General features: G+C 42.2%; 1 protein-coding gene across 3 annotated transcripts in view; it reads left to right on the forward strand.

Annotated features, from left to right (window-relative positions):
• Positions 1–24,877, forward strand: part of SH2D4A (SH2 domain containing 4A) — an 82,607-nt gene that overhangs the window by 29,526 nt on the left and 28,204 nt on the right. For all 3 annotated transcript variants that reach the window (XM_083175320.1, XM_083175338.1, XM_083175329.1), the window contains exons 3-4: positions 11,757–11,916; positions 18,694–18,841. In XM_083175320.1, coding sequence (XP_083031446.1) covers positions 11,757–11,916; positions 18,694–18,841 — 308 coding nt within the window. The remainder of the gene's footprint in view (positions 1–11,756; positions 11,917–18,693; positions 18,842–24,877) is intronic.

Below are 24,877 nucleotides of genomic sequence, written 5' to 3' on the forward strand. Positions count from 1 at the left end.
ACAGGGGCGTAACTATAGCACCGCAGCCCCCGCGACCGCGCGGGGGGGACGGGGACGCTGTGCATGTGTGGGCGCCGGGGGCTGCAGTGCTATAGTTACACCCCGCCGCCATCCCCCGCATTCTTTACCTGTCAGTGTCTTCAGTACGCGCTGGTCCCGGCTCCCTTCTTCTCTGAAACTGTCTGCTGCATGGGGGCGGACATTTTGTGGTGGTCCTCATAGCAGAAGAAGGGAGCCGGGACCAGCACGTAATGAGCGTAGGTAAGACTGCCGGGGTTGGTGCGGCGGGGTGGGCGAGGGTTGGTGCGGCAGGGCGGGCGAGGGTTGGTGGGGCGGGCGGGGGTTGGTGCGGCGGGGTGCGTGGGTGGGCACCCTCCCTTTTAATGGCGGGGGGGCGCCCAAAAGCTAGTTACGCCACTGCCTGCACACATCATACAGGGAATACTCCTCTAATATCAGTCTAAACTGTTGAGATCGTTTTTTAGGGTTGGATCTATTCAGGGGGCGAAGCGGGGAAGATTTATCCATATGGGTATCTAGCATTAGGATAAAATCTTCCAGAATAAGTAAGGATCTCAAGCAATTCGCTTGTAGGACATTACAAAATTTTCATATGAATGGGATCTGCTTAGTGTTAGGTACATATGCGACTGCTAACGTGACTTGCTTATCCTCTAATTTGCCATTAAGAATCCAGTAATGGCCGTCTGGATCAGTTATTTGTTTTTCCAATCCATATTGGAACGCAGAGGAAAACAATAGCACTTCTCCTGCCTTCTTTTTGGGACCGTTAGAAGTTTAACCAGTACGGAATATATAATATGTGAGTTGGGGTGGAGAAGCAGCCATAAAGTGGGTCTCCTGGAGAGCTACTACATGTGCTTTCAGTTTGGCAAAAGTATGTAGTGCTAAATTCCTATTAGGTGAATTGTCTAGTAGGTAGTGACGAGCATTATTGGCATGATTGGGAATCATCAAAGGATTAATATAATGTGAAGATGTCGGGCCATTACCAGTTGTATTTTCTGTACCATAAAATAGTATGTAGGGTCTGCAAAAGAGACATTACAATATGGCAGGGGGGATAAAAAAACAAAAAAGGGCATTAGAGAGTACCAAATATTTACTGCAAAGGCGAACCACCACAGAGGGCGGCACATTCAGGGGGCGTGCAGGAAGCATATACCTCAATCATTCTTTGTTCAGATAAGATACAACGTGTAAAACTAGTGATATAGAAGGATACCTGAAAGCAATGTAGCAGCGGAGGAACACAGAAATCAAAACATGTCATAGTATATGAACCAGCATCTCTGTAAAGTTATATCACAGGAAGCGTTGCGTGATATCTGCGCCATTAATCATCCTCTCCACAATAATACATTGGTAGAGTGGACCAGTCAGTATGCATTATAATGCCAACATAAAGAGCAACTCTACTGCACAGCTCCCCCGCCAATTAATATTACATGATCAATTATATGGCATTAAAAGGAGAGGTGATAATCATGGGAGACTTTAATCTACCTGATGTAAACTGGGAGCTGCCTGTTGCAAGTTCCACCAGAAGTAGGGACATGCTGAATTCCTTGCAAGGAGCATCCCTCCAGCAATTGGTGAGGGAGCCCACTCGTAAGGACGCAATATTAGACTTAATACTTACAAATGGTGACAGAATATCTGACATAAATGTGGGTGAAAATCTGGGATCCAGTGACCATCAAGCAGTATGGTTCAAAATAAAGACAGAGACTGACTCATCGCACACAAAAACAAAGGTGTTAGATTTTAGGAAGGCTGATTTTGTAGAGATGGGAAACTCTGTAAGGGATTCTTTGGCAGAGTGGAAGAACTTGGAAGGAGTGCAGGATAAGTGGGAAAAATTAAAAAGTGCAATTCTAAAAGCAACAGAACTTTGTGTCAAAAGAGTTAGGAAAAACACAAGAAAAAGAAAGCCATTGTGGTTTGCAAAAGAAGTAGCAAGTATTGTGAAAGCAAAAAAGTTGGCCTTCAAGAAATTTAAGCAGACGCAGAAGAATGAGGACAAAGAGGTGTATCTTGTTAGACAGAAGGAGGCTAAGAAGGTAATCAGATGTGCAAAAGCACAGGCTGAAGAGAAAATGGCCCAGTCAGTGGATAAAGGGGGGAAAACTTTTTTTAGGTATATAAGTGAAAGGAGAAAAACAAAAAGTGGAATAATTAGACTGAAGACAGAGAGTGGAAGTTTTCTGGAGGGGGACAATGTTATAGCAGATAATATTAATAATTATTTTTGCTCAGTATTCACTGCTGAAAGAGAGGGGAAGGGGCCACAGTTAAGTTGCAAGTATAGTCAGAAAACTGAGGGAGAGACAAGTACATTTACAGAGGAGAAAGTCCTCACAGAACTCTCAAAACTGAAAGTGGATAAATCAATGGGGCCAGATGGGATACATCCAATGATACTAAAAGAGCTTAAAGGGGAGCTGGTAAAACCAATAACAGAATTATTCAACCAGTCACTAGCTACTGGAGTAATCCCAGAGGACTGGAAAACAGCGAATGTAGTCCCACTGTACAAAAGTGGAAGCAAGGAAGAGGTAAGCAACTATCGACCAGTGAGCCTTACATCAGTAGTAGGGAAATTGATGGAAACACTCTTAAAACAAAGAGTTGTAGAATATCTCAAAACCAGCAATTTACAGGATCCAAAACAGCATGGGTTTACTGGGGGAAGATCATGTCAAACAAATCTTATTGACTTTTTTGACTGGGTGACTAAAGTAATAGATCAAGGTGGGGCTGTAGATGTAGCTTATCTAGACTTTAGTAAAGCTTTTGACACTGTCCCACATCGCAGACTGTTAAATAAACTGAAAGCTTGGGATTGGATTCTAAGATAGTTGAATGGATAAGAGTGTGGTTGCAGGACAGAAAACAGAGAGTTGTAGTAAACGGAGTACAGTCAAAGGAGGGAAAGGTTACAAGTGGAGTACCCCAGGGATCTGTACTTGGACCGGTGCTTTTTAATATCTTTATTGGTGATATTGCAAATGGAATTGAGGGTACAATGTGCCTTTTTGCAGATGACACAAAGGTATGCAACAGGGTAGACACACCAGGAGGGGTAAAACAAATGATTGAGGATCTAGGCAGATTAGAGAAATGGTCAAGAGAATGGCAACTACAGTTTAATGGCAAAAAATGCAAAATCATGCACTTGGGTCTCAGAAATCCAAAGACTCAATATAGTATAAATGGCACTATAATGGAAACTACTGAGGAAGAGAGGGATCTAGGTGTCACTATTTCAGGGGACTTAAAAGCAGGTAGGCAATGTAACAAAGCAATGAAGAAGGCAAGTCAGATGCTTGGTTGCATAGGGAGAGGTATCAGCAGTAGAAAGAAAGAAGTAATAATGCCACTGTATAGGTCATTGGTACGACCTCACCTAGAGTATTGTGTTCAGTTCTGGAGGCCATATCTCCAGAAGGATATAAATACATTAGAGACTGTACAAAGAAGAGCAACTAAAATGGTGCATGGCCTACATCACAAAACGTACCAGGAAAGACTAAAAGATCTTAATATGTATACTTTAGAGCAGAGAAGGGAAAGGGGGGACATGATAGAAACTTTCAAATATATCAAGGGCTTTAACAAGGTACAGGTGGGAGACATTCTTCACAGGAAGAGGAGCAACAGAACACGAGGACATGCACTGAAACTAGAGGGAGGAAGATTCAGGGGAAATGCGAGGAAGAATTTTTTCACAGAAAGAGTAGTAGATAAGTGGAATAGCCTCCCAACAGAGGTGGTAGACGCAAATACAGTAGTACAATTTAAACATGCTTGGGATAAGCATATTGATATCCTTACAAAAAAAATAAGGATCAAATATGGTTTGAGGTAACATGTTTAAAAAAAAAAGGGGCAGACTAAATGGGCCAAGTGGTTCTTATCTGCCGTCAAATTCTATGTTTCTATGTTTATATTAAATAAATTCCTGCATGTCAAGGTTCAAAAAGGATATACAGTCCAAGACCGTTATGCCATCGACCAGTCATTATGCACTTTATGGTGCTTTCGAATAGTAGCTGAAATATCTTCTAGATTCCATTTAACCAGAAGTTTGGTGTCATCTTCTGGTGTGGTCCCAACTACTGTAGAGCCATTGCAAAGGATAATCAGTTTAGTGTGGTAACCCCATCTATAATGGATTTCAGCTCTTTGGAGAGCTCTAGTTACTGGAAGAAATGTTTGATGATGGGCTATTGTTGCTACTGATAAATCACCAAAAATGTGAAGATTACCCAGGATAGGTGCTGACAAGTCCTTGGATCTAGTGGCTCGTAATATTTTTTTCTTTGATGTGATAGAAGTGAAAACGTATTATTGTGTCTCTGGTTGCATCTGATGGGGCATTTTGGGGTTTAGGGAGGCGGTGAATATGATCAAATAGCAGGTCATGGGCACTAGCCTCTGGTAGAAGTTGTTTAAAAAGTTTTTTGTTTTTTTTTGTGACAAAATCTTCTAAATCTGGATTGGCTGCAGATTCCGGTATCCCCCTGACTTTGAGATTATTACATCTTAAACGGTCTTCAAGGTATCCTATTTTGGATCTTAGGGACTCTCCTTCGGATGACAGCTCATTATGGGAGGGGAGAACAGCATTGTGAGAGCGGATCACCTCTTCAAATTTTCCAGGTGATCCCTTCTTTGACCAATGTCATATATTGTTTGTTGGCAAGTCTGTAGAGCGGTTTTAAATTCCGCAGTTATATCTGCTTTTAAAGGAAGCGAAAAGTTGTTTCCTCAGACCTACTGTCAGAGGAGCATCATCTCCCTGGAATGATCAGATCGTAATCTTAGTTTGGGGTCAGACGGGGGTTGAGAGAGCTGACCGTTGCTTATTAATTTCTTCCCTGGAGGGGGTTGGTTTGGCGGTTGCAGATGGTGAGTTAGCTTTGAAGAAACTCACTTGTGGGGTACCACTAGAATCTTTTTGACCTTTTTAAGCCATATTGAGGTACATGGTACACTGGGACTGGGCCCAAGCCCTCAGTCAGATCTGGGCTTTGGTAACTTGTACCCATTTCTACCACACGCCCTACTAGTTTCCAAGGAATATTTTTTTTTACAGTCAGAAACCACTTTATTTTTAGTTTGCATTCATTCATTTCCCAGGGAATAACAAAAGTGAAAACTATGTCTTTTAATTGGTGCTTATTGATGAGTCAATTAAGTTAAACACTAAAATAAAGACTGCCCAGTGTGCACATGTTATGATAATATGGTTACCTTGAAGAGCAGCATTCACCGATTAGCAAACAATTACAAATACTGTAGGTAATCGTAGTAGTATTAAAGCTGAACTGCTTGTATTTCCACAGTAAAGGAGCATACACACAGGGCGATAATAGCACATTTTCTAAACAATCTGTCTTGATCGCTTAGAAATAAAGCACGGATCGCACTTTGTGTATGCCCCATAGCTATGGCGATGCACGGTCCCAGACATCACCATCGCTGGCCCAGATCTTGCCTACATATAGTAAAGATCTAGTTACCTACAGTGTGCATATGCAAGTACATTTATAAAGTAGATCCATCATGGATCATCACTTCAGCTTCCACATGGTAGGTGATACTGCACAAGGGACAGTGAAGTGAGTGCAACACTGTTTGGTGCCTATCTCCCAGTAATTCCTGTTTGAAGACTATATCTTGCTGCCACATTCACGACTACAAAGCAGTTTGAATGGTTGGGTCAGTCTTGACTCTGGGGTGTTCAGAAGTCAAAAGCTGGTTAATGGGCATCCTAGGCTCTTAGTATTAGTTGTGCCTTCAATGGCGCCTTTTCTCCAGATCAGGTCTGATATAGTTAATGAGGAGGCCATTGGAGAAACAATGATCATATTTTCCTGTTCATGGAACCAGCTTGAGTTGGCATGGCACATTATCCTGCTATATAGGTAGTCATTTCAAGATTGGTAGCCTGGGGCCATAAATATATATATATGGGGTGGCGTAGCAGCACTCCACGGATTTTGATAAGAAGACTCCAGACACTGGTAACAGTCAACGTTTCGGAATTTACTTCCGTTCTCAAGACAAACCAGATACATAATGAACAATAAACAACATAAATACCGTGCCATGTGTGACGCTCATCCAATCCCTCCGCCTGCTTCCAGGGTGTCAGCTCCCGTATCACTGCCATTTCCGGGTCCATCAGGCCGGCGTGCTGGTGTCTTCAGACTGCGTCCCGCTCATTCCCTGGTTGCCAAGGAGACGCCTCACGCCCGCCCGTGTTTCTAGTCACACAGAGCCAGCGTCAGCGATCCAGAGGTCTGTGTCTCAAAAACAACGCTCTGCGACCTCCACAGGGCTGTGTGTAGCGCTCTCTGGCATCAAGGATAGAGGAAAATAAACTATGTGCACTTCACAAGCACACTGGTCACGGGGCACACGTAGATGGCATCCGGTTGCTAAGCAACAAGCTAGAGGCTGTCTGGAATGGGAAGGAGAAACAACAACAAATAAGTGAAAAATACATATAAGTGCATAAAACCAACAGATCACAGTATCAATGTAGAGAGCTGACATGACGTTACAGATCTAAAGGACAGGATCAGGGGATCTAGAGAAAAATGTTAAATGGCATGTGTTCATTCAGTCCCTTGGGGCTTAAGGTTTGAAGCCGAAAGATCCAATATGTTTCTAATTTAAGCAACTTATATATAATGCCTGCGAGGGAAAGATTCTGAACACCATTACATCACCACCACCACCACCAGTATTACCAATGACTATGGTCCGGATGCATACTTGGGTTAATATTTTGACTCCGCCATCCTATTTTGCAGCAGAAATTGACAGATTGTCAGATCAAGCACTGTTTTTTTTTTTTTTTTTTTTTTAAATCTTCATCTGTCTAGTTTTGGTGTGTCTGCACCCACTGGTGCCTCTGTCTGACAGGAGTGGAACACCATGAAGTCTTCTGCTGTTTTAGCCCATCAAATTAAATGACTGATGTGCTGTACATACAGATCCCCCTCTTCTGCATACTACTGTAGTAATGTCTGGTTATCCCAGTTACTGTTGTCTTCCTGTCGGCTGCCATTATACAGGTTGTAGCCCCATGGGTAGCTTTAGTAATAGGACAATAAAACTGAGAAGAGCTTTGGTTGTGTGAGGTAAGGAATAATAGGCAGTCAAGCCCTGGGGTTCACCGACCTGACATGTTGCTGAATAACATCAAAATATTAATACATACAGTATATCAATATATTCACCGTTTACTGTAGAAATTATTTTAACCAGCTTTCAGAAAAGAGAAATACTTTATTCTCTGAAGTAATAATCTCCCTGGTTTTCAATACGCGTTGCCAACAAGCTTTTGTATTCCCTCATTAAAAAAACTGTTTTCATATGAGCTGCGATTCGCGAATGCATTCCTGTCTGCACCTCTTCAACTTATGGCTGCTTTCAGAGGCTCAAACAGGTAATAGTCAGCTTAGGACTATAAGGAGGATGGTTTAACACCTCATCTGTTTAGGACATGGACAGGTGTCTAGCTCCTACTTCATGGCTGACACGTGTGCGTTCTCTTTTGAACTTCTCTATCCATTCATACACACTTCTTTGCAACAAAACACTTTCTCCATACGGTGCAAATATCATCACCAGACACACCCTTGCACCACTAAAAAAAACAAAGGCCCTCACTCTGCTCTTTCATGGGGCAGCCATTTCATCTTGCACTGTAGTCACAAATGAACTGATGTATCGCTTAAAAACCTGCACAACCGTGACTGGGTTGACAGTAGAGATGTGCAGGTTCTGATTTACTCTGATTTCAAAGCAGGATCTTATTGGCTATCCCAAATCACATGACCGTTGTTGATAGCCAATACGATCCTGCATTGAAATGAGAGTAAATCAGAGCCTGCACATCTCTAGTTGACAGTGATCTGATTCAGAGGCCAGCGCAAAAGTGAAGAATGCAGTTTTGGAGCCGTTGGGGACAGTAGTGTGGTGTTGTGAGGGTGAGACGCCGCGTTTTCTGATAGTGGCTTGGACAATGCAGCCGCTACAACAAGGACATGATCGTCTGGTTTCGCAGCTAGGCCATGCAGCCATGGGTCAGTCGGCCATGTGTAGTAAAACACTTAAGCAATGTGCCCACAATATTTTGCAGCCGCATTTCAGGGAGAGACCTTGCAAATGGGGTGGTCTTGACCTGTGCTGGGTGCCTCCACAGCCTATCGTTTCAGTTTTGCAAAACTGCATCTAACTGTAAAGTGGACAATAATCTGGTAAATGCCGCTCCTGCTAGTTTGAAATACCGCCTTTTAAATTGATGTGCTTGCTGTGTTACTAGATGTGCACGGCTGCTAATCTGTTTGCAAATCCATTCATAAGCCGCTCATCATGGAATGATTTCCCCACTGGTCACCACTGTTAGCAGGCTCTCAGTAGCCATGCACTTACTCAGCGATTGCGATGAAATCAAAGCCAATGCTGATGTGTCATGCCCTCCCCTAAAACACTTGTTCACGCCTATATTTCCCTAGGTATGCCCGTGGTTATTCTGACACATCTGCATTTTTATTTTATTTTTTTAGCACGCCCATTAAATGGCCGGTTAACTTACCACCCCCAGACGCCAGCTACCTTTCAATGTCAATCAACTTGCGAATGGCTAGTGAAGGAAAAAAAGTAGCAGGATTTCTTTGCTGGACAGCCCAGTCGCATGCACAGTATATTCATAAAAGTGCCCTTTGAATCGGGCCTCTAGTGCATTAAAATTTTATTCAGCAATGTGGTACAAACCGTCTCGTATAACACTTACATGTGGTATTCGATAAATCACAAAATCAAATAGATAGGACACTGTCTGGTGTGTAATTGGATCTACTACAAAAGTGAAATTATGATCTCAGCATAGAAAAAAATATGCCCTGGAATGCAGGGGCCCTTGGGCCTGATTCATAGTTGTACGCAAATGCTGCCGCAGATTCGAGTTTTGACTCCGATGATGTGCTAATGTTACAGTTGCCGCAATTTGGATAGAGATGCTTGGGAAAACCTATTTAAATATTAATTAGTCGATTAACTGCTGTCTGACAATGACTGCACATGCACTCATCAGCCAATCACACCCTAAAAACGATTTGTGATTTTGTCCTTGAACCGGATGTACATGTACAATCTAGCTGTCCATAGATTTGGTTGTTAAAATTATTATGCTTTACACAAATGCACGTAGTATTCCTTTATCATGACTGTCGTGTACTGGACATCTGTAAATTAAATTGAAATCCTTAGTACACATACAGAAACACACCCATACCACATTCCTCTCACATGTAGGCACATAGCAATCTCGCGTGCATCAGTGCATGAATTAATATCTCATATAAAGCACATCACATGTATATTATGTTGTGGTGGATCAACACGCTCCTGACTTTTTAATGTACTAATGTCTCATACATTATACATTACAGAAGTCATCAGTAGAAACATACAGTATGTGCAATGGTTGTTCTGTACTACTACTTTTGGTACAAGACTGGAAACTAATAATATTCAGGCATCCCTTCCAATGGCTGTGGAACACCTACGTAGACTCTGAGCACTAGGGGACCCTAGCACTGTCCCAGAGTCCACTACACATATGCAAAATGCCTGAAATTGGCCTCATGCTATTTTCCCAGTGATTTCTGCAGCACTGCTGCTGTGGATGCAGGACTCTAGAGGGTAAGTTGCTCAAAATGCTGAATAGTTCATAATAGACCCCCATTCAATAGTATTGAAAAAACGGGGGTACAATTTTACAGATCTAGCCACACTCATCGAGTGTCCACTGAACGGGCATGATCCTGGCTATCTTCCTTTTAGCCGACCGTTCTTCTCTTACTGTGATTCCATCCCCCTCCCACTTCCACTAACAGGAAGGTATTCCCAAAGATTTTGTTCTATGTCCACTCCTTTTCTCACTCTATATAAATCCTCTTTAGGTGATCTCATTGAATTCTTTTGACTTACAATATCATCTTCCTGATATCTCCCCTGCTCTCCTCACTCATATAAAACATTATGTCTGCTATCTGTTCTTGGATGTACCAGCATTTTCTTAAACTCAACATATCTATTACTGAGCTGATCATCTTCCCACCCTCTACACTACATCACCTCCCACAATTTCATTATCTATTGATGGAGCTACTATATCCTCTATTTTCATAGTGTGCTGTCTTTGAGTAATCCTTGACTATTCCCTTTCTTTAATACCACACATTCAGCAACTCTTTACAAACCTACCATTGTCCTCTCAAACAATATTTTGAGGATCAGACTTTCTCATCCAGGATGCTAGTAAGACCCTCATCCACTCACTGGTAATCTTGCGATTAGACTACTTTAATCTTCTATGTGGCATCCCTGACAAATAGGGGACGCAGTGAGCTGCAGTCAGGCTTACCTTTCTCATCAAACGCAGTACATCCATCTCCCCCTCTTACAAATCCTACAGTGGCTCCGCCTCTAGTTACTTTCTCCTACTCCTGCCTTCAACACTTTTCATGTGCTGCTCCCTACCTTTGGAACTCTACCTCACAACCCACAGACTCTCCACCTTTCTATAGGCTTTCAAGATCCACTTCTAATCCAAAACCAGCCATCTCTAATCCTAACTCACTGTTAGATGCTCACTTCTACCATTTGTATCACCCCTTTCTGTCTACCCCTCCCCTTTTAGAATGCAAGCTCTCACAAGCTAGGCCCTCTTCCCTCATGTCCTCTTCCTCCTTTTACCTAAACCATCTCCATACTTCCTTTTGTTGGCATCTAATCACTCGGTTTTACCTAATACTTATATATTAGTATAGTCTGCTGATGAAGAAATGTTTATATACCTTTTACTTTTCCTATAATGTCTTGAACCGTAATGGTGTGTACACACTGTCATTTTGGCTACTGTTTTGACAGTCAAACTAGGATAGTAAGTTAGCCCAAATTGTTTAGGAGGCTTGAGATACCGATGCAAGGCCTCGAAGCATCAGTATCGCAAGGGAAAATACACTGTGCAGGCAAGTCTATTTTTACTATGTCCCCCATATACTGTATTTAGCCTGGGGCCAAATAGCAAGATAGTCAAAAGTGCAGTTAGCCAAAATTGCATATTAAAATAAGAATCGGATAGTCAAAATTGTCCATTAGCCAAAATCACACCTTGTGTACACAGCTTAAAGACCCAGACACACTGGGTGACTTTGGGCTGAAAGCCGCTCAAAACAGCAGGTTTGAGCAGCTTTCAGCTCAAAGCCGCCCAGTATGTATGCCCCCAGCGATGAGTGCGAAAGACACTCATCTGCTGGTAATAACAGCAGATGAGTGGCTTTAAGGATGGCTTTGCATAGCCCTGCGCAAAGCTGTCCTCTCCCCTCCATCGTCACTGGGCAGGGGGAAAGCCGCTCAGTGTGTATGCACTGAGCGGCTTTGCCCCCAGCGATGAACGCGATCATCGCTGTCCATCCACGCTGGACATAGTCGCCCAGAGTGTACGGACCTTAAGTCACTGTTTTTGTGAGATATTTTTTTACTTGTTTATAAACTCTGTACTGGGTGATGCAGATACTATGTGGTGCTATATAAATATTTAATAATAAAATAAAGATAATCCAATGTTGAGAAAAGAGAATCTGTTGTTGAGACGCTATATTTGATTTTTGCACCACTATTTACATTTGTTTTTGTGTATTTCCCAGCTTCTCAGAAAACTGTAAACTGGAATATTGGCAAAGATCAAGAAGTCTGGGTCTGGGTAATGGGAGAACATCCATCAGACAAACCATATGATGTAATCTGTGATGAAATAATTGCAGAACGGGCACGCAAGCAAGCCGAGGAAGAAGCAGAGCAACGGAGGTAACATTGTCTTTCTGAAACCATGGCATTAAGGAATTGTCCTTTTGACATGTGTTGGAGATGTAACAATTGTAGCCCTGCTGTCCTCCTTTTTATTATCCAGGGGACTGCAAGATTATATATATATATATATATATATATATATATATATATATATATATATATATATATATATATATATATATATATATATATATATATATATATATATATATATTGTATGTGTGTATATACTGTATATAATATAAATATATATATATATATATATATATGTGTGTGTGTGGACTACACCAAGATAGCCACCACTTAGCTACTAAAGGTCCATCAGCTTCATGTTTGACTGAACCGAAGTTGGGTGATGCACTCAAGCGAGGAGAGCATGCAGCATCAGGCTTGGTAGGAAATGGAGGAGCAGAGGCCATAAAAGAGGCTGGTTTGACACCAAAAGGTACTCTTGAGCTATCAAAACCAGGATGCTAGCTCAGAAGTAGGAATTCGATCTACAGTATATGGGTGTGTAGCTGCTGGAGCATTACTGCTAAAGAGCAAGGAGACACTGTAGTATATTGCAGCTGGATAGCGGGTTCTAGACATTGTGAAACCTCTCTTCGCACCGTGGCTCCCAAACTATTTTGAATCAAGGCACCATAGAGTATCAAAATCGTATTCATCTCAAAATGATCATTCTGGTAGGAGTGGACTGAAAATTCCACTCCGCTAGCCTTATAAGTCACTTACACAGGTTAATTGGGCACTATATCTTTAAATATAAATCCAATTAATATCGTAATCGTCCATCCAGAGGCTTTGCAATTTAGTTACCGACCAATTTGGGTCTTAAGTTGGTGCTCTCAAATGACTTAATCAAACTGGCTCTTGGCAACTTCACTAGAGTTCAAGCGGTTCTAGAGGTCAGCTTATACTACTTTGCTTATTCCATGCAGAAACAGAGGAAAGGCTGCTAGAGCTCTGCCGGGAAGCGGTCATCTATTAGAATGAACTTAGGTCTACAGTCATTAGGTCGACCCCACTAGGTCGACTGGCAGGAAGGTCGACCTGACTTAAGGTCGACATGGGCCAAGGTCGACATGACTTAAGGTCGAATTTGCATAAAGGTCGACATGAGGAAGGTCGACTAGTCATAAGGTCGACATGGGGTTTTTCACTGTTTTTTGAGCTGACATGTGCCGACAGGCGGTATTTCATGCCCTACCATCCACTAGGGCGTGGAGGAGGTTATTAAAGCTGTGGCGTGCGAAGCGAGCCACCGTGCCCGAAGCATTGCGAGCGAAGCGAGCTATGCGAGGGTCCGATTCTCATTGCCAACTGTGTCCATGTCGACTGTGTCGACATTCGGATAAAAAAACAGTAAAAAAAACCATGTCGACCTTATGACCAGTCGACCTTACTCATGTCGACCTTTATGCAAATTTGACCTTAAGTCATGTCGACCTTGGCCCATGTCGACCTTAAATCAGGTCGACCTTCCTGCCAGTCGACCTAGTGGGGTCGACTTAATGACTGTAGACCTAAGTTCATTCTGATAAATGTACCGATTCCGCTCTGCCACCCACTGGCAATCAGAAACTGTATGGAGCTGGGGGCAAGGCCACACCTCAGGCAGAATCATTGAATTGAAAACAGTACCTGGGGAGGTAGCTATAATATGCATGCCTTCACATGGACTCAAGGCATGCACTCTCAATGATACAGACCGCCCCCTAGTACCCCCCCCCCCCCCCCAACCATCATTCCCACTGGCTTGGGCTAAAGATGTGTTCTGCAGAAACGTGGCCAAGGCTGGTCCATGCTCTCCCAGCTGCCTGATCTTAACACTGATCATAGCATTCCCCCTTCGCACACCAATTGCACTCTCTCACAGCCCTTTTTCCTCAATACTCCAAACCCCCTCCTCCGATAAGGGAATCCATAAAGGACATGTCAAAATATTTGTGCTGGGTGGCTTCCGAGCAATTGACCTCACCGCATATCACTGATGTATTATTTTCTATGTGTATGTATCATAGCCAGATTTAAAAAAAAAAAAATGTTTTCATACTTTCTCATAATTACAAAGTCCTCAAATATTCAGCCTAAAATACGATCGACTACAAAGAATATGTATAATTATACATGATTGAAACAGGGAACCCCATTAAATGTATACCATATTTTAGTTTGCAGTCCCTGCCCCTCCACCGTGTTTACCATCACTTCACAACCCAGGTGCACGAAATGAGTTCCTGCCCCTACAGGAAACACTTGTGCTCCAACAGGTGAATCCAATGTTGGCAAAACTGCTTCTCTTTGTTTCGCAGTGATCACTGCATACTGTATATGATGAAATATTTATTTTTGCTAATATTAGTAGGAATAGTTCTAACAAAGTAAAACAAAAGAAACCAGGATTAAATAATCAGTTGTATAAACAGAGCAAATATAAATTGCTATGCCGACTGGAATTAACTGTATGCATCTTGCTCCAAGTGCCGCAGTAAAGCTTGGTAAACAGGCTTCACCAGACCTGAGATGCAGTGCCAGGAGGCCTCTACCTTTCAAGCTCCTTTTTCACAGACACTTTGCATAAATGCAGTTGAACTACTCCTGCAAATCTGGTGAGACGGGGGGGGGGGGGGGGGGGGGCAAACCTTTCCCACCTTGGCAAACCCAGCTCCTTTGCTTGTATGAAATTACAACAGGAGATGCCATATAGGATACATAGGATTCATAAAAATACTTGACAACTTAGGGCCTTCATCCACTAGTGCGATATGGCCACTTTTCATCTGAGTCTGAGCTTCCAGAATGAGGGATCGGATGAAAAGTGACCATATTGCATGTATTAACTTCCGTCTCTGATCCGGGAGTTTGGCCATCTTGTTTTGGTCTCTGGATGACATGACATAATGTGGTGTAAATTCCTTAATAACGCTTAGAAGTTTCACCAGGTCCCATGTCTCCAGGACAATGGGCCATTTCTTCAATACATCCAAGAGCAGATTCTTCAGCATATGTTTTCTTGCTAGGATTATAGCATGTACAGGGACTTTTCATTCTGAGGATCCTGACTGTAAAACTCTCTGATGCTACACCCAGATGGCATAGGCAAGTTTGCAGACATGCAGCTGCTGATTGTTGTGCATTCTTGCTCTGCATTTTGGTCAGAACTGCTATAAGCTGCTCCTTTACTATGGCACTGATATTGCTGCCCATGCATGGGCTGTACCTTTTTATCAGCGCCTTTAGTAGGCGCAGAGCGCTCAGCTGGATGTCTTTTGCTGGAATAGTTTTTGTATCTTCACACACAGAGCAGTAGTCTGTCATTTCCATGGCAGCTTTTTATGTCATTTATCTGTACTATGGCCATCAGTGTCCGTATCACAGTGGGCAGAACCTCCACCATCTCACCGTTCAGTGTGTGCAGGAGAGCCTTAGTGATGTTACTGGAGTTTCCTGGATTCCTTTGGCAATGATCAACTGTATATATGTCTAGTGTCCGTATGTGTGTCTCTAAACCAATGGCAGCAAGTGAAACTACCTCTTTCTCTCTCTCACACATGCACAAACACAGAGGCAATCACAAAGTAGCAGACTAGCTTTTAAAACATTTGCTTTGAGCAGGCTTACTAGTCTTATATAATTTATATTGCACTGTATGCGTACCTCATTATCACAGTTATTCAGCGCTGTTGGCAGGTCATTAATAATGAGGTTATAGAATCCTTGAGGCCTGAAGTGGTGTACTTAAGAAATTTTGGTGTGTTTGTGAGACTACGGTTTGTTTGGGACATTGCTGGATGCTGGATCATCTTCATTATTTCCTCGCCACCTCCTGTCACTATCATTTTCCTCACACAACTTTAGTCACTTCTGCACCGTATGCCCGTCTGGACTTATTGGACTAAGGATCTCTCTGGGGGTACTGTAGGTGTCCTTATGCATGACAGCATTGCTGCAGTAACAGTCGGCGCAATCAATTTCATGGAGATTTACCTTTCACATATGGTATAATCAATGTAATGTCGGTATAATAGAACTATCATTCTGCTAGTCCTCCCCTGCCTGTTCTGTCTGTGACATCACTCACCATTAAAGCAGTGGTGTAACAAGGCAGGTGCATGCAGGTCACATGCCCTGGGTGTTGCAAGGGAAGGTGGCCCCTGCCAGAGCTGTGTACTACAAACGGCTGCCCCTTCCCTTCCAGAATTTGCATTCTTTGCCTGGGTGGCAGGGGCCTTGATTGTGTTTTGCAAGTCCACCGCATATCCAGCACTTCTGCAACATCTTCATTCTCCACCTGGGGGTGGTAGACTTTAAGCATTTTTGCATGGCGACTATACTCTGTAAAGCTCTGCCTAATATGTATGCGCTATATAAGAAACTGTAAATAAAATAAATGGCTGCCACTCATTCAGGAGTTCCACTGCATCATCATTCTTCATGGAGCTCTTTATCTATGCTCCTCTGCCATCGGATGGCCTCCCCTGCCTCGCGGTGGCTAATATTTTACAGATGGTCAGCAAATCTGCTGATGGTAAGTTTGTTGCATGAGACTACCTCCATAGTTTTACAGCTTATCTGCAGTCAAACTACATTATCACCATTGAAAGTAATGTAAAGTTATGAAAATTACAGTGCTAAGTTGTTGTGCAGTTTTAAAGGGGTTAAGTCTTGTAGGTTTTCTTATCTTTAACATTCATTGCTGAAGTCTAGCTTTAAATGTTATCTTTTGTGACTCAAAGCTAACCATGACTGCTGCCATTTACTGTATAATTTCCTGTCCAAAGGTTGAGTGGCACAAAAACCCCTCTGAAGTTTCTTAGGTTAAGCAGGTATAAAATTCCCCAAAGAACAAAAACAATACGCACTGACAAAAACCCACTATTATTTGAAAACACGAACAAAAACAATACGCACTGACAAAAACCCACTATTATTTGAAAACCACTTTTCTGTGTTTTTTTTTTTTAGGCTAGATATAGGGTGGCTATTTTGCAGTTTTGCAGGACAATATTCAGTACAGTTGCATACGTGTCCTTAAGGTACCCATACACTAGTGAGATTTGGTCCAATTTGACCCGATTCAGACTGATCGGACCGATAAATTGGACCAAATCTCATGTGTTTGACATCCTGTCCAACTCGATGCATGGTCCCATGCACATCAGATCAGAGTCGGAGGTCAGACGGGCTGCACATAATATAAATCTTATGTGCAGCCCAGAGCCAGGTGACTGGACGCAGAGAGGAGGCAGGCGGGGGAATACGGGGTGGCTGGCAAATATAAAAAAAAAAACATACAAATGAATAGTCAGCCTCCGGCTCCACCACCTGCAGCTATCGGGGAAATCAGGTCCGACTTGTCTTTTAGACAAGTTGGACTAACGTATGGGGGTCTTAAGACGAAACCGACCATGTCGAAATGTTCCATCCTATGAGATTCTGCTAATGGTGGATGTGGTTTTTTTTTTTTTTTTTTTTGCAGAAAATACATCGTAAGGTGCCCATACACGCAACGATTCTGCCGTGTGTTTTGTGCTAAAATAGCATCGCATTACATGTGATGTGCATGTAATGTGATAAAAAGACAGTACAAAAATTATGTGCAGCACATACTTTTTGTACTGTGCAATGAGATGACGCGTGAGAGCGCATCTCATAGCACACATTGTATCGGCAGAATCGGTGTGTGTATGGGCACCTTTAGTTGCAATGTGACTAGGACACACAATGAGACTGTCCTAATTAATTTGATATGCAACAATTGTATATCTGTGTGCGACTGGGTCTCTGGTATCTGTGCAGGGGCGTAACTATAGCACCGCAGCCCCCGCCACCGCGGGGGGGGGGGCGCTGTGCATGTGGGGGCGCCGGGGGCTGCGGTGCTATAGTTACGCCCCCAATCCCCCGCAGACTTACGTATCTCGCTGGTCCCGGCGGCTCCATTCTTCTGATGAGGACCACCACAAAATGGCCGCCCCCATATAGCACACTGTTCTCTGAAACTGTCTGCTGTATGGGGGTGGCCATTTTGTGGAGGTCCTAAGCAGAAGAACGGAGCCGCCGGGACCAGCACAGCGCGATAGGTAAGACTGCGGGGGAGGGGGTTAGCATAGGCGACGGGGCGGCCGGGGGGGGGGTGCTTGACGGGGCGGCGGCGGGTGGGTATGGGCGCCCAAAACGTAGCTACGCCACTGTATCTGTGTATCTCGGCCGGGCAATTGCGATCAATGCTTTGGTCACCCTGGTTCATACAGTAGGTTAATCAACAGAATGACTTATCAGAGTTCTGTATAAAATATCTCTGTGTGACTGGACTGTAACAACAGGTTTTGCGTATTAAAGTAACCAGTGTCCTGGTATGTCATTAATCCAATATAATCTAAATTTGAGACTTTGGGGTAAATTTACTAAAGCTTCTAAAAATAAAGAGAGGCGCTGTTGCACATAGCAACCAATTTGATTCTATTCTTTCTCTGTTGCATCCAAGAAAAATTGATAGACATAATCTGATTGGCTGCTAAGGGCAATACCACCTGTTTCACTTTAAGAAGCTTTAGTAAATTGCCCCACGCATCCCTAAATAAAACTGTTAATGCTGCCCCACAGAACATGGTGTTATTCACCATAAAACACTTTGGATTTGCACAGGTGATATTTAGGGCAGGACAGGAGCCACAGTTATCTAGCTCACTAATGTTGTAATTCAGCAGTACACTAGATGGAATGTTGTGCTACATGAGAATAATGGTGTATACTGTACATTCTCTCCCATAGGAAAGCACAAGAGGAAGAATTAGCCAAACTGTCAGAAGCCTTAACACTACACACCCCGAGCAAAGCTGTGGAGAGACGGAAGGAATATGTCGAAAGCAAGAAAATAGCCAACCTAGAGAAACAAATGGCAATAACTGAGGAAAATCAGGTAATGACTAAATGTGCTAATACAGTGAATTGTGGTGAAACCTGACATGACATACGGTACAATCCTCTTTTGAATACAGAATTTATACAATGAGGATATACTGTAAAGGAGTTTCTAAACATTAAAAGGGATAAATAACTTGACACCTTCTGTGTCATACATCTTACTCAGTCTTTCATTTATACTGTAAATGATGTGCCCTCCTCAGACAACCGCATCAAAGAAATGTCACTAATAATAGTCGCCATTGTGCTATTAATATATAGATACCTAAAGTCTTTGATTGGTACCTATAATATCTTCATTGTACATGATAGTGAATTCAGTTGAATGATGACCATGCTTGTCAGATAACTGTTTTGCTTCATGTCTTCTTTGATCTGGTCATTCAGTCCAGCAGCAGATGAGTTTTCTTTGACATTTTGCCTTTTGCCAAATTGGCCACAGATCAAGTCCTCTAGTGAATGCCAAGCATTTGACTGCTTTGTAAGATTCCATGAAACTGTGTATACTGGCAAAAGGTAAAATCTCATCTTTTGTCACTTTTGTATAACTCCTAATTAATTGAAACTTTCCCATTTGGACCAATACTTAACCAGTTAAAAAAAAAATCAAAGATCCTTCTGCTCCATTCTTGATACAATGATCTATGCTATATATCGGTGCTAAGAAGACCTGTCCATTTGTAGTTAAATTTGCTATATTCCAAAAATCCGCTAGACATTGTCCATGTGCATGTCCTTCCTAATGTTTCCACCTTGGCACGCTTTTGCAGTAAAGCAATTCTATGTGCATACAATGTTTAGACTGCAGCTGTCTGATTGATAGAACTCTAGGAAGGTCTTCAGTAAAACAAATAAAAATATAAATAATTCTGCTGCTGTTAATATAAGAGGTTGTGAAACCTTTAAAGAAACAAGTGAATTAGGAGCTCACTAATATATATTTCCAGTAGTACATACAGTATCTTCAGCTCTAATTAGTTAATCACACAATAAAACCAATAAAATTACAAGCAATCTTATGTGCTAATAAAAAATAATTTAATTATTAATAAGTATGATTCTGAATACGATAACCGCTAAATTTGTGGCCACAGACTAATGGCAGTTCCTGTGCTCTATTATGCCTCTTAAGGTGCCTATCCACTAGTGTGATTTGGACCCTTTTCATCTGATTTTGTTGGATCAAATCGAGAAAACGGATGAAAAGTGTCAAATTAGATGTGTTTTGTATCTGATTGCAATAAAGTGCGCAGTCTCATGCACATCAGATTGTAGCCAGAGATCTGACCTGCTGCACCAAAGATCCATCAGATCCTGCAGCCAGAACTGGTATCTCGTACCATATATTGTATGCAAAAGGACCGCACGCGATGTATCGTATGCGATCCAGCAATCTAATGGATGGGGGCCTTTACGGTTTTACTGGAATCCATTTGTTCGTAGCAATACAAACTTTGAAGATAAATTGGCATGTCTAGAGTAGTAGTGGACATGCAGATCAAATCCCTCATTAGATGGAAAACAGGACTTTGCACCAGGTGTGTACTGTGAGGAAAGTCCTCTCCTCCCTTTAGCTCAAACAGGCAAACAATGCTATTAGTAGGGTGGTAGTATCACAGTAGGTGATCCCAAATACTCAATATGCAGCTTCCTTGCATCCATAAACTACAAGTCTTGATATGATACTCTGCCTCTAAAGGGGGCAGCACATATTAGGAATGAAAAGATGATCTTTTTATCCATTAATTGGATTTTAGGTATGACATGTCAGGTTTCATTGCTTATGGTACTTTTTTAAGGGGTATATATACGAAGTACTGTAACTGATTTTCTCAACCCACGATTTTTGCTGCTTTTGCCTTCCATACTTAATAAGAAAAATAATAGTAACTGCAAAATCAGGCTTGCCTTATTAAATCTGGTCACTAAAATCCGCAAAGATCGTGTTTTGGAAAATGTATTTCTAGGAGTGTGCAGTGAACTAACATGTAACAAAATGTTTGTTGACTTCTCTATGGTGTTACGTGTAGGTGTTACTAATATGATCTTGTACTTACTGTGGTGCTTTATTTGTTATTTTATTGTGCTACTATTCAAGTATGCAGTTATGGGAAGTGCAATACTTTTAATGGTGTAATGACAGTGATGATGTATTAGGATTTTTTTTTTTGCGTTGCTGAATGACAGTGATACGTGTTCGTGTACTGCTAGTACTCCTCAATAATAACCTGTCAGGAGCACCTTACTGACAGCCTGAAGGTGCCCACACACTAGAACGATTTTTGGGCCGATTGGCCAATTTCCGATAAATCGGCCGATATATCGTCCGATGTTTACCGATAATCGGTCGAAAATCAGCCGATTTTGGTCCGATGCGCGCTCCCGTGGATCTTTAGCTGAATCATCTGATCTTACGTGCTGCACAAAAGATCAGAAGATTTAACAAAAGATCCATAGGAACGCACATGGGATCTTAAGAAAAATCTTTGGTAAAGATGTGCACTTGCCTGAAATCTTTTGTCCAGGACGAAAAAAAAGATTTCAAGGCTAATTTATGCGCACAGCTTATGATCGCAGATCTTTCTAGTGTGTGGGCACCTTTGGCCCCATACACACAGTGATATTGGCTAATGGACAATTTTGACTAAGCAATATTGAGAGATTTTGGATACAGGCACTGGAGATTTTGACTGACTGATTTTGTAATGATCGTCTATGATCTAGTCAAAATAGCTTTGCCTGCACAGTCAATCTATGCTATTTTGTTTTTGTGCAACGTAAATATTGGCTGCTTTATTGTTATGGGGCCTACACGTGGAGAGATGTGCTGCGAGACCATTCTGAGCGATACTAGATCACTGCATGGCGATGGGCCGCTGAGTGATCAGTCAGGGCCAGAGTTCTCCGCTGAGCACACAAGCCCTGACCCCAGTGACTCCGGCGATTTTTAAATAGATTTATCGGCACTTGTGATTTTTGGTCACAGGTGTCATATGGCATTTATTATAGTAAAAATGCAAAGTTAGTTATCATAGAGAAACACCGCTATGACAAGCAAGTGATTATAGCCTAGTACAGTGGTTCCCAATCTGTGTGCTGTGACTCCCTGGGGTGCCTCGGGACACTTGCAGGAGTGCGGCAGTTTGGTGGTCAAGAACCAATTCAAATTAGGTATGGTCAATTATTTATGGACAAAACCAATTCTGGTTACTACCAATCATAAAATATATGTACAAACAGAAACAAATCCTGCCCTTTACCACATAACTGAACCTAATGATCACATATAAACACAATCTACTTAAGTTTATTTTTCTCTCCATTTTTTTTTTTTGGCCTAGGGGTGCCGTGAAAAAAAATTCTGATATTGGGAACCCCTGGCCTAGTAGCTAAAGGCCACTAGGTTTTTAAGGGAAGTTGATCTGGGATTTAACGTTTGTTTGTTACCCTGGAATAATAACCTACTTCTCTCTGCTCAGAGTTGTGTCATATCTAATTGCTACACAATAAAAAAACTGGGCTTGGTGGAACACCTCAATGTCTGGGGAAAAGCGAAGGTAATTGTACTATATTCAGAGCATATAATTAGTGCCAATACATTAGAGCCACTTGAAGGTGGACAACCCTTTGCAATTCAGCTTTCATTCATCAGTTTAGGTGGAGTTATATTAATCCAGGTGAATAGATCTAAAAACAATAATTGACTAGTGAGTGTAATAAATCTAGAAGAGCCACCATGGATGAGATGACCCTTTCTTTCCTATTGTGGCACCTAGTTAGTACTGTAGTTGGCCCTGTAAGTGCATCTTCTATATGTTAAAGTTTTCCAAAGACAGTCTCTTCCAAAAAAAATTATTCACAAGTATTTTTTTAAGTGGGGAAAGACCAAAACTGTTACTTTATATTAGGCATAGAACAAAGTATAGTGGGGAGCTTATCTGTTCAAACTTTGGCCATCATTCAGATCCGAAAGGATCTGCAACACTCTGCACATGTGCTGTACCCGTACTCTGCATGTACAGTAAATGTCTGCAACACTCTGTAAGGGATTGACAGAATGCTTAAATTTGGGGGTGGGGAGAAGGCATGCCATTGATGTTGCAGGTGAGTGAAATGGTCATGATCTCCATCAGGAGATAGAAATTTCCTGGCCTCTGTGTAGTAAATGTGGTGGAAAGCTTGCATGACCCCTTGGGCCAAGCACTCTGCCTATAGTGTTGGAAGTGACCCGATCCTGAATCCTAGGATGCAGTTGGGATCAGTAATACATGCAGGAGGCCTCCTGCCACATTACCAGATTAGTGGTCATTGGTAAAACATCCAGTAATGATACAACTACATTGCTAATGTATACTGAGCACTGGACATTATATCTGTGTGCAGTTTAGTCACAAATCAGTGTAAAAATGGTTCAGATACGAATTTCTGCATCTGTTCCTCTTACCACGTTCCGTTATGTTGAATCTGTGGCCAGTGTCTCTGGGACACTGGGCGGGATGCAGTAAACAAAAAATGTGGTAAATCTCCCATTTTCGCGGATGTTACAGCATTTTCATATGCAGTAAAGCCCCACTGCCGAGGCTTTGCTGCGGGGGGTTACGCCAGCTCTCAGGGAGGAGGAGGCAGAGCCCTGCAGCCATCTGAGCAGGGAGCTGCGTGGCAGGAGAAAGGGGGAGAGCCGCCAGGGACCACACACATGTTGCCGGGCACATCACAAAGTCAGCTCTTAACGCAAGAGCTGTCCTTTGCTTTAATAATCACGTATGTTAGTGCATATGCGAATATGATTGTTAACAATGCGAATGCCGCCGATGTGTGGAGGAGGATGTTAGTGCCTCCCGCCCACTGTGAGCAGTTATGTATATGGCTACAATGTGCCTAAAACACTCTGTTTAGGGAAGAAATATGCGGCACTACCTGTGTCAGAGTGTCTCATATGTGCCAACCATCTCCTGTAGTTTGGTGTAAGGGCTCTAGGTGTTTAAAGAAGCATCTATAGTCGTCTTGTTTTCACGCATGGGCAAACCCCGACCATCGGGGACAGAGCAATCAGGTCTGAATGGGCTGTGAACCACACTGGTGCTGCTGTACATGCAGGTGCCTCTTCAGGGTTTGGCGTCTGGAGGCAGACCTCTGCATTGCATCTGGGAGTTATGCCCCTGTACCATTTTACTACAGCAAGAAAACCATTGCATGTAATGCTAGTTGGTAGTACCCTATGCTCCACCATTCCTGGCCAAATAAATGCAAATAACAGAATAAATAGCAGACATTTTGCCTTCCATTTAATAAACACTTAACTTGAGGATACCATGTGTTGGGCATGCAAGTCAATCCTACTGCTGCATAGGTGTATTGTAATAATCTATGTATGGAAGAGATTGCTACGAAACTTGATACTCTGTGTTTAACACACAGACCCCTATGGTTAAGGTGGTCGCTCTTGGGGCCCAAATCTCTCATTACTTACAGCCTTGCAGATTGATATCACGTTATCAAGCATTAGAGGATGTTTTACAGATATTCTTGTGAAACCTTATATGATTCACAAGAGATACAATGATTCGTACAGGAGTTTTTAATATCTAAAACCTATTCTGTTTGGCTCCTGTACATAATGACAGGCTTGTCTTTGTATGCAAAGACATACAAACACTAGTTGAGCTGTATGACTACAAAATTAGCATTCAATAAATGTATACCAGTCTCACTGAATGAAAAACACTAGATGCCCCAGATGGTCTTCTTAAAGATGAGCGCGAGGGTATGGAAAAGAGGAGTAGAGGATATTATTCCATATTTACTACATTACAAATTAATTTACAAAATCTGAAAAATGATCTGAAACTGCTATTCTAAAACTCAGTACAAGTACTGACATACAGTCAAGAGAGCATTCTAGTGACTGACATACAGTCAAGAGAGCATTCTAGTGACTGACATACAATCAAGAGAGCATTTTAGTTGCCAATACAGAAAGTATTCTATGGACCCCTATACAATACAAAGATCATTCAGCTCAGTATGACCG

The sequence above is a fragment of the Crinia signifera genome, chromosome 1 (genome assembly GCF_055691185.1).
Source record: "Crinia signifera chromosome 1, ASM5569118v1, whole genome shotgun sequence".
NCBI classification, from domain to species: Eukaryota; Metazoa; Chordata; class Amphibia; order Anura; family Myobatrachidae; genus Crinia; species Crinia signifera.